The sequence below is a fragment of the Otolemur garnettii genome, unplaced genomic scaffold (genome assembly GCF_000181295.1).
Source record: "Otolemur garnettii isolate 467f Iridium unplaced genomic scaffold, OtoGar3 scaffold00204, whole genome shotgun sequence".
NCBI lineage: Eukaryota > Metazoa > Chordata > Mammalia > Primates > Galagidae > Otolemur > Otolemur garnettii.
The window spans coordinates 122,216-130,957 of NW_003852599.1; the positions used below are offsets into that span (position 1 = coordinate 122,216).

Here is an 8,742-nt window from a genome sequence, read left to right on the forward strand (position 1 = left end):
AAAAAAAAATAGAAATATTAGTCAGGCATTGTGGCAGGCACCCATAGTCCCAGTTACTTGGGAGGTTGAGGCAAGAAGATCGCTTGAACCCAAGAGTTTGAGGTTGCTGTGAGCTATGACACAACTGTACTCTACAGTTACACTATGAGACACTGTTTCCCCCCCCCCCAAAGGTGCCAGTATCCATTTCTGAGACAACAGACTATTCGAATGGGGAGGGATACTTGGTAAACTGCACCTCAGCCCTACACACAGGCGGATACCAGACCGCTGAGGCCTCAGGCTCCCCAAGATGACCTGTGACCTATCTGTCATTACAGCTATTTGACCCCAGGAGAGAGGAATTCACACAGGAAGAGCAGCAGACTGCAAGTGAGATCAGGGAGGATGTCCGCCAACTGGTCTGTCTTCCCACCTCTCCTGGGATTACCCCCAATTTGGCCTGGGAATGGAAGGGTCCTGGAAGCAGCAGGACCTGTCAGTTCTGTAGGGGGCATTCTCCATACCCACTTTGGAACCAGCCCCTATCCTTCCTGGGGTACAGAATTTCACGACACTCCCTTGCTCCTGTTCCAGTCTTTCACTTTATTTTTATTTTTTTATTTTTTGAGACAGAGCCTCACACTGTCGCCCTGGGTAGAATGCCATGGTGTCACAGATCACAGCAACCTCCAACTCCTGGGCTTAAGCAATTCTCTTGCTTCAGCCTCCCAAGTAGCTGGGACCACAGGCGCCTGCCACAATGCTTGGCTATTTTTTGGCTGTAGTTGTCATTGTTGTTTGGCAGGCCCAGGCTGGATTCCAACCCGCCAGCTCTGGTGTATGTGACTGGCACCTTAGCCGCTTGAGCTACAGGCGCCAAGCCAGTCTTTCACTTTAATCTCCAGACTGTGGTCCCAAAGGAAAAGAGGAAGCTGTGAAACACATCGCAGGGGCAGGGGATGTGACTTGGGGAATGTAGAAGCACCCCTTGGTGAAAGGTCTCATTCCTCCTTCCCCCTCTCCTGCCCCACATACTTCGGACTGACCCACCCCTAACCAAAGGCCTCAACTCTCTCATTTGGGTGCTTGACTTGGATTTCAGGATCTTCCCAGGACTCGCCGCCTGCGTGATGAGGCCGTTGAACAGTGGCTGCCTGCAGGTGTCCCCTGCTGTATCCAGTGAGTGGCAATATCAGGAGCAAGGATATAAATTTTTGTTTAATTGACACCAAGAAAATGGCAGTGGGTTTGTTCTAGGAGCCCCTGGTTGAATATTAAAAGTCCAACATGCTTGATAGGTGAAATTGTTCCTGGACCATCTGCTGGCCCCTGTGCCATCCTTCCTCCTCCCACATTTAGGAAGTCCTTGGACCCTCCCACTTACCAGGCTGCTCTCTTGTCTCAGTGTGTTCAGGAATGGGGACCTGGTAAGTCCCCCATTTAGTCTGAAGCTGTCCCGGGCTGCCAGCCAGGACTGGGACACCATGTTGAAGCTCCTGACTGAGAAGGCCCAGTTGTCAAGTGGGCCTGTGTGCAAGTGAGTATGACCTGAGGAGGCCCAAAAGTCCCCAAAGAGTGACTGGTTTTAGCTATGAGAAGGCAAAAGGAAAGCATACTCCCACAAGTGGGACTTCCTGCTATGCCACAAGGAGAGGCCCATCTAGCCCAGCCCTTGAGGCAGGGCAGAGCCTAGGTGACTAGAGCCTGGAGGGCCAGAGGCCAGAGGGTACTTGCAATAGCTGCACCCATCCCCTCAAACTCTGCTGAACATGAAGAGGCATCTTGTCCATAGGCCTTTGTCCTGCCCACCTCTCTCCCAGACTCTGCACTCTGGAGGGGCTCACAGTGTCAGCAGGGGAAGCACTGGTGAGTGGCCATTACTATGTAGCTGTTGGAGAGGAAGACTTCAAGGCCTTGCCCTATCTGGAGCTGCTGGTGCCCAGCCCCTCCCTACCTAGGGGCTGCTGGTACGTAGATGGGAGGTGGGGAGTGACAGGTGAGAGCAGAGAAGCCATGCTCTGGGGCTGTGTGTTTTGACTCTGTGCCCCCTGCAAGCCTCTTCTGTCATTGTAGGCACCCTCCAGGCCCGAAGCCCAGGCCTCACAGGCAGGGGGTAGGTAATACAGGGGATTGTTGGGGTGGAAGGAAGGGCAGTGACTGGCTGACGACTCTTCCAGCTCAGGGTCTGACCTTATTTCACTGCATTCTCTTAATGATCTTGTGAAAGAGTATCCCCATTTTGCAGAGGTAGAAACTGAAGCTCAAAGGAGCAATGTGATATGTTCAGGTTGACACAGTTATTGAGTGGCAGGGGCCAAACCAGAATGCTGATCTGATCTGTAGGACTTAATCTGTCTTGCTAGGTTGACTGCTGGGGGAGAGAACTGGCCTATGTGGCATAGCAGGGCCCAGGCCAATTTGTTCCAGGCCTAAGCCCTTCCAAGTGATGAGCCAGTGTGCATGAGGATGGGGGCAGGGGTACACAGTCTGGTTTCACTGGGCATCTATGATGGCAGGTTCCAACTGCTCTGCCCTGGATGAGGCAGCCTGGTGGGAAGAGGAAGCAGGGAGGAAGGATGCAGGCTGAGAAGATGGATGCCATTTCCTCTTCCAAGCTCTCACAGGCATTAGGGCACTCTGAAGCCTGAACTGGGGAGTAGGGAAGCTAAGAATAGCCAGCAACTGGTGTTCAAGCCCAGTATCTCTTCTATAGGCCCATGGCCAGGGGGTCCAGGCAACCCAGCCCTCTCCAAAGAAACCAAGCCCAACTGAGCTGTCTGCTTTCTATGCTAGACCCCACCAGGACATTCAGCCAAGACACATGCTCCCCACTCTCTCATTCCCATCAGGTGAGGGGCCCCTGGGGCCCGGCCCTTCTTAGCCACCCTTTGACAGTGATATGGGATGGTCCCTGCTGTTGCTGAGGATGTCTGTGAGGGCAAAATTCCTAAGGAAAGAACTGGCCATGACCTCAGCACAACTGTCTCCTACTCCCCCATCTGCATATCCAGTCTCTTGCTGCTTCATGGAGACTGTCATATGGAAAGAAACATGTGAAAAGAGCAGCGCTTAAATCAAAGCGGTGGGACTTCAGGAGTAGGACTTAAAAGGGTTGGACCTGGGGACAAAGGCAGCCTTTCAACTTCCTTCTATCCTTGAAGGTAGTGGGAAATTTGAAACAAGGCTGGGGGAAGGGAAGGGACTGGTAGAGGTCAAGGCAAAGAAGGCTGAGGGCTCCTCAGGCTGGGCAGCAGCCAATGTTGCCTCCTTTATTAGGAGTTAAAGGCATGTATGGGGCTTCCCACCCAAGGCATGAGACAGCAGGGGCCCAGGAAGTAGCAGATGATGAAGACACCCAGACAGAGGAGCCCTTGGATCAGGTGAGCCATTGGGTCAGGAAGCACTATTTTTTTTTTTTTTTTTGAGACAGAGTCTCACTGTGTTGCCCTCAATAGAGTGCCATGGCATCACAGCTCACAGCAACCTCAAACTCTTGGGCTTAAACAATTCTCTTGCCTCAGCCTCCCAAGTAGCTGGGACTACAGGCACCCACCACAATGCCTGGTTATTTGGTTGCAGTTGTCATTGTTTGCTAACAGGCCTGGGCCGGGCTCGAATTGGCCAGTCTCAGAGTATGTGGCTGGCACCCTACTCACTAAACTACGGGCACTGAGCTGGGAAGCAGTATTTTGGGATGGGAGGAATTCCCAGCAAGAAACTGGTAGCCCTGGACCCCCAGAACAGTTCTCCCCACTTGTGACTGACTGTACACAACTCTCCTTACCTTCCTACCTTGGTAAACAAGGAAACAGTTCCTAATTTCTCAAGTCTCTCCCTTTCCTGGGGTCAGAGGTCTTCTGGCTGAGGTTGAAGGCTGGATATACTCATGGTTCCATTCTGTATGGCCTCCCATCTCCTCCAGAGGACAGCAGAAGTAGTGGAAGAGGCCTTGGCCCTGGAAAACCAGCCTGGGGTTGGGGCTGCAATCTCAGCCTCAGCCCCCGACCTTTCATCTTGAGAGCCAGCAGCTCCAGACTGCAGCCACCTTTTGTCCTCAGCTTCTAGCAGCCTGTCCCTGAGCAGCCAGCACCTTCCCTGGGTTCACAGGGTACACTGTGGCCTCAGCCTCTCCCAATTTTTGTTTGCTCTTAAACCCATGGCCCAGTCTTTCTTCCTGAGCAGAACAGCCCTAGCTGGGGAGGCTACTCCCTCAAGGGGCACAGGAGCAGCTTTGACACAATAAAAGAATACTTACTAACCTGTGTGTTTACTACAGATTTATTGAAGGCTGCCACTTGCCAGGTGTTGTGCTGGGTGCCAGAATTAGGCAGTGCTGGGGTTCAGAGTTGTCTACTTGCTTAAAAGGGCTGGAAGTAAGGATTTCTTTCTTTCTTTCTTTCTTTGAGATAGTCTTACTATGTCACCCTTGGTAGAGTGCTCACAGCAACCTCCAACTCTTGGGTTTAAGCGATTATTTTGCCTTAGCCTCCCAAGTAGCTGGGACTAAAGGCGCCTGCCACAACGCCTGGCTATTACTTTGTTGTAGTTGTTGTTGGTTAGCAGGTCTAGGCCAAGTTCGAACCTGCCAGCCCCAGTGTATGTGGCTGACACTATAACCACTGAGCTATGGGTGCCCAGCGTGGCAGCGAGGATTTCTGACCATTTCAAGGGGGAGACAGGCCAGGCTGATGGAAACCTCCTCTCTTACCTTTGCCACTCTGATGCAATTCTTCCCCCCGTCCCACGTCTCAGCTAGCCGTATCAGTGATTAAGCTCTAGAGACCTCCAATTTGCATTTCTGGTTCAAAGACTGCAGCTGACCTTTCTAGGCGGCTGTAGTTCTAGTCTATTGGACCTGCTGCCCTGATAGTCCAGATCAGGCCATGGTCATGGTGGCTGGGTGGCTGAAATGACAAGAAGAGAGCTGGTAGGTGTGAAGATTGCTGAGAGTGAGCATAAGTCTCCTGTGCCAAATCCCAGCAGCAGAACACCACTTGAAGGTTATAAAAACCTTTAATTCTTGTTCTCTTCTTCTGATCCTCGAGGTAGCTATTGTCCCTTCAGAGAGGGAAGTGCTAGGTCCATGTATTTTCTGCAGGCACCTCATGGCCCAGGGGGTTCCTGAAGATAGCAGAGCTGGAGGTAGGAGTCAATCTACTCAAAGGGTAGATGGTTTCCCCTGGGTCTTGTTCACCGAGCTTGCGATGCAAAGTGTAATTCCTGTCACAGTGAGTACCATGCCAGCAACTGCTCCTGGATAATGGGCAGAGATCAAGGGACCCTGGTCCCGATTCCCACTCAGTCTCTGCCCCCAGCTTGCCCGGGGGAAGGAAACTCTGATAGTCACACAGAAGTAGGATAGAGGGAGGCAGGATGTCTCTTCACCTGCCCCTGGGAGATGGGCTCTAGGGAAGAACTAATCATGTGATCTCAAAGTCCAAACAGCTATGGCCCGTACTGGCAGTAGCCTGACTTACCTTTTCCACCAACATCTTCTCCAAGGACCTTCCCAACAATCAGTGTGAAGACAATGGCCAGAGAGTTACAGATGGGCACAGCTAAGGTCAGATCTGGGTGGTCAGAATGAGAAGAATCCCTGAGATAATTTTTATCCTCGAGATAAAAAGCCTTTCTAGGGGCTCAGTGCCTGTAGCTCAGTGTTTAGGGCGCCGGCCACATATACCAGGGCTGGTGGGTTCACACAGGCCCGGGGCCTGCTAAACAACAATGATAACTACAACAAAAAAATAGCCCGGCGTTGTGGTGGGCACCTATAGTCCCAGCTACTTAGGAGGCTGAGGCAAGGGAATCACTTAAGCCCAAGAGTTTGAAGTTGCTGTGAACTATGACGCCATGACACTCTATCCAGGGTGACATAATGAGACACTGTCTCAAAAAAGAAAAAAAGGGCAGTGCCCATAGCTCAGTCAGCAGGGTGCCGGCCACATACACCAAGGGTGGCAGGTTCAAACCCAGTCCAGGCCAGCTAAACAACTGCAACAACAACAACAAAAGAGATGGGTGTTGTGGCAGGCGCCTGTAATCCCAGCTTCTTGGGAGGCTGAGGCAAAAGAATTGCTTAAGCTCCAAAATTTGAGGTTTCTATAAGCTGTGATGCCACAGCACTCCACCAAGGGCAACATAGTAAGACTGTCTCAAAAAAAAAAAAACAAACAGGGACTAGGCAAGGTGGCTCATGCCTGTAATCCTAGCACTCTGGAGGCTGAGGCTGGTAGACTGCCTGAGCTCACCGGGTTCAAGAACAGACTGAGCAAGAGCGAGACCCCACCTCTAAAAACAGCCGGGTGTTGTGGCAGTTGCCTGTAGTTCCAGCTACTTGGGAGGCTGAGGCAAGAGAATGACTTGAGTCCAAGAGTTGGAGGTTGCTGTGAGCTATGACGCCACAGCATTCTACGGAGGGTGACATGGTGAGACTCTGTCTCAAAAAAATAAATAAATAACTGAGCGTTGTGGCGGGCACCTGTAATCCCAGCTACTTGGGAGGCTGAGTCAAGGCCTAAGCCCAGGAGTTGGAGGTTGCTGTGAGCTGTGTGACGCCACGGCACTCTACAGAGAGCAATCAAGTTAGACTCTCTGTCTCTAAAAAAAAACAAAACAACAAAAAACCCAAGGTCTACTAACTCTAAAGCCTGAGTCCTTATTGAACTAAATAGATGTGAAGAAACGTCAATTAAAGCACTTTTAGTTTTAGCTCATGCTCAGACCTAACAAAATTAAAGGGGGGCAAAAAATACCAGAAGTAAGAATATGGATACTTGTTCAGGACACTGGGCTGGGCCTCTGGTAGAGGTCACCATAGCTTAGGATTTGTTCCTTAGTTTTGAAGCTCAAAGAGACTGACTTCAGTAAGCAAACTTGAAAAAGATTAATGGAGTTAGCAACACTATGTTATACACTTAAAATGTGTTATGAGCAGGGTGACCAGATTTTAACATTTGTAAAGCGGGACACTATGGCCCCGGGGTGGGGGTGGGCGGGGCAGGGCAGGGCCTGACAACAATGCAAACTTTGATAAGCAGTTCTCCATAATCACTTCTCAACAATTATTTGTTATTATTATAGTTTAACATTATAAAATATAAAACTCATATTCTGGCAAAATAGCCACATGGCAGGCGAAAATCGTACATTCCCTTCCTGTTCTCCCGCCCGTTCGTGCATTCTTTTTTTTTTTTTTTTTTTTTTTGTGGTTTTTTGCCGGGGCTAGGTTTGAACCCACCACCTCCGGCATATGGGGCTGGCGCCCTACTCCTTGAGCTACAGGAGCCACCCCTCGTTCGTGCATTCTTTCCAAAAATCGGGACTTTTTAAAAACGCCGCAGGACATGGGACAAATTGTTCAAAAGTGGGACTGTCTCGCCAAAAGCGGGACGTCTGGTCACCCTAGTTATGAGGGTAGATCTCATATTAAGTATTCTTACTACTTAAAAAATAAAAAAGGCCGGGCAAGTTCAATCCTAGCACTCTGGGAGGCTGAGACAGGTGGATTGCTGGAGGTCAGGAGTTTGAAACCAGCCTGAGCAAGAGCAAGATCCTGTCTCTAAAAGTAGCCAAGCACTGTGGTGGGCGCCTGTAGTCCCAGCTACTGGGGAGGCTAAGACAAGAGGATCACTTGAGCCCAACAGCTGGAGGTTGCTATGAGGTATGATGCCATGGCACTCTACTGAGGGCAACAGACTCCATCTCAACAACAACAAAAAAAACACCAAAAAACAAAAAAAATCTAAAACTAGGCTCAGTGCCTGTAGCACAGTGGTTACAGCGCCAGCCACATACACCAACGGTGGCGGGTTTGAACCCAGCCCAGGCAGCTAAAACAACTGCAACAAGAAAATAGCTGGGTGTTGTGGTGGGTGCCTGTAGTTCCAGCTTCTTGGGAGGCGGAGGCAGGAGAATCGCTTGAGCCCAGGAATTGGAGGTTAGTGTGAGCTGTGATGCCACAGCACTCTACCCAGGGTGACAGCTTCAGGCTCTGTCTAAAAAAAAAAAAAAAAATTAAAACTAAAAATAGAAAAATTAGCTAGGTATTGTGTAGGTGCCTGCAGTCCCAGCTACCTGGGAGGCTGAGGCAGGAGAATCACCTGAACCCAGCAGTCTGAAATTGCTGTGAGCTATGATACCATAGTACTCTTATCTGGACAACAGAGTGAGACTGCATTAAAAATAAATGAATAAATAAAAATGAAATATATATATACACACACACACATAAATAAATAAATAATAAAAAAGGGTCACACATACAAAAAGAGACTAATGGAAAAATCAGAGGCTGAGTTACTTGTTTATAAAAAAACCCAAAAATCTTGCCCCAGTCTCTCGAGTTGCTGAGACTTCTAACTGCCAGGCAGAACAGGGTGGTCATGTTGGCTTCTTGGCACATTCTTTCCCAGCACTCTCTGGCCTCAACTGCTTTAGGCAGAGGAGGAGGAAACAGTTCCACTCCTCACTGCTCCTGAGGTCTCAGCATGGCTGGCATTACCAATCCAAGAAACGGACACAATACTCCTACCTACCCAGAGCTACTTCTTAAATTTACATACCTACATGGAGTGTTGTGGCTGCTAAAATCTGTTTTCAGTAGAAGGTAGAGGGAAGCAGGATGGGCAATGTGAAAGCTAGGCAGACCTAGGTTTCCCTTTGTAATCTTTCGTAGTCATTCAAACACTCTGAGCCTGTTTCCCCACATGTAAACAGTGATTGCAAGATACCATCTCCTTTGTAGGATTGTTGTAATAC

The 8,742-nt window shown here is 49.8% G+C and overlaps 2 protein-coding genes across 2 annotated transcripts in view; one reads left to right on the forward strand and one right to left on the reverse strand.

Annotated features, from left to right (window-relative positions):
* Positions 1–4,000, forward strand: part of DCDC2B (doublecortin domain containing 2B) — a 6,178-nt gene extending 2,178 nt beyond the window's left edge. Inside the window, exons 2-9 of the mRNA XM_012812364.1 lie at positions 321–372; positions 1,085–1,161; positions 1,388–1,519; positions 1,803–1,949; positions 2,056–2,095; positions 2,696–2,831; positions 3,259–3,362; positions 3,905–4,000. Coding sequence (XP_012667818.1) covers positions 321–372; positions 1,085–1,161; positions 1,388–1,519; positions 1,803–1,949; positions 2,056–2,095; positions 2,696–2,831; positions 3,259–3,362; positions 3,905–4,000 — 784 coding nt within the window. The remainder of the gene's footprint in view (positions 1–320; positions 373–1,084; positions 1,162–1,387; positions 1,520–1,802; positions 1,950–2,055; positions 2,096–2,695; positions 2,832–3,258; positions 3,363–3,904) is intronic.
* A 536-nt stretch (positions 4,001–4,536) lies between these two features.
* The window catches only part of TMEM234 (transmembrane protein 234), a 9,952-nt gene continuing 5,746 nt past the window's right edge, over positions 4,537–8,742 (reverse strand). Inside the window, exons 4-5 of the mRNA XM_003801246.3 lie at positions 5,460–5,552; positions 4,537–5,235 (exon numbers count right to left, since the gene is read on the reverse strand). Of these exons, the coding sequence (XP_003801294.1) occupies positions 5,141–5,235; positions 5,460–5,552 (188 nt within the window). The 3' untranslated portion in view covers positions 4,537–5,140. The remainder of the gene's footprint in view (positions 5,236–5,459; positions 5,553–8,742) is intronic.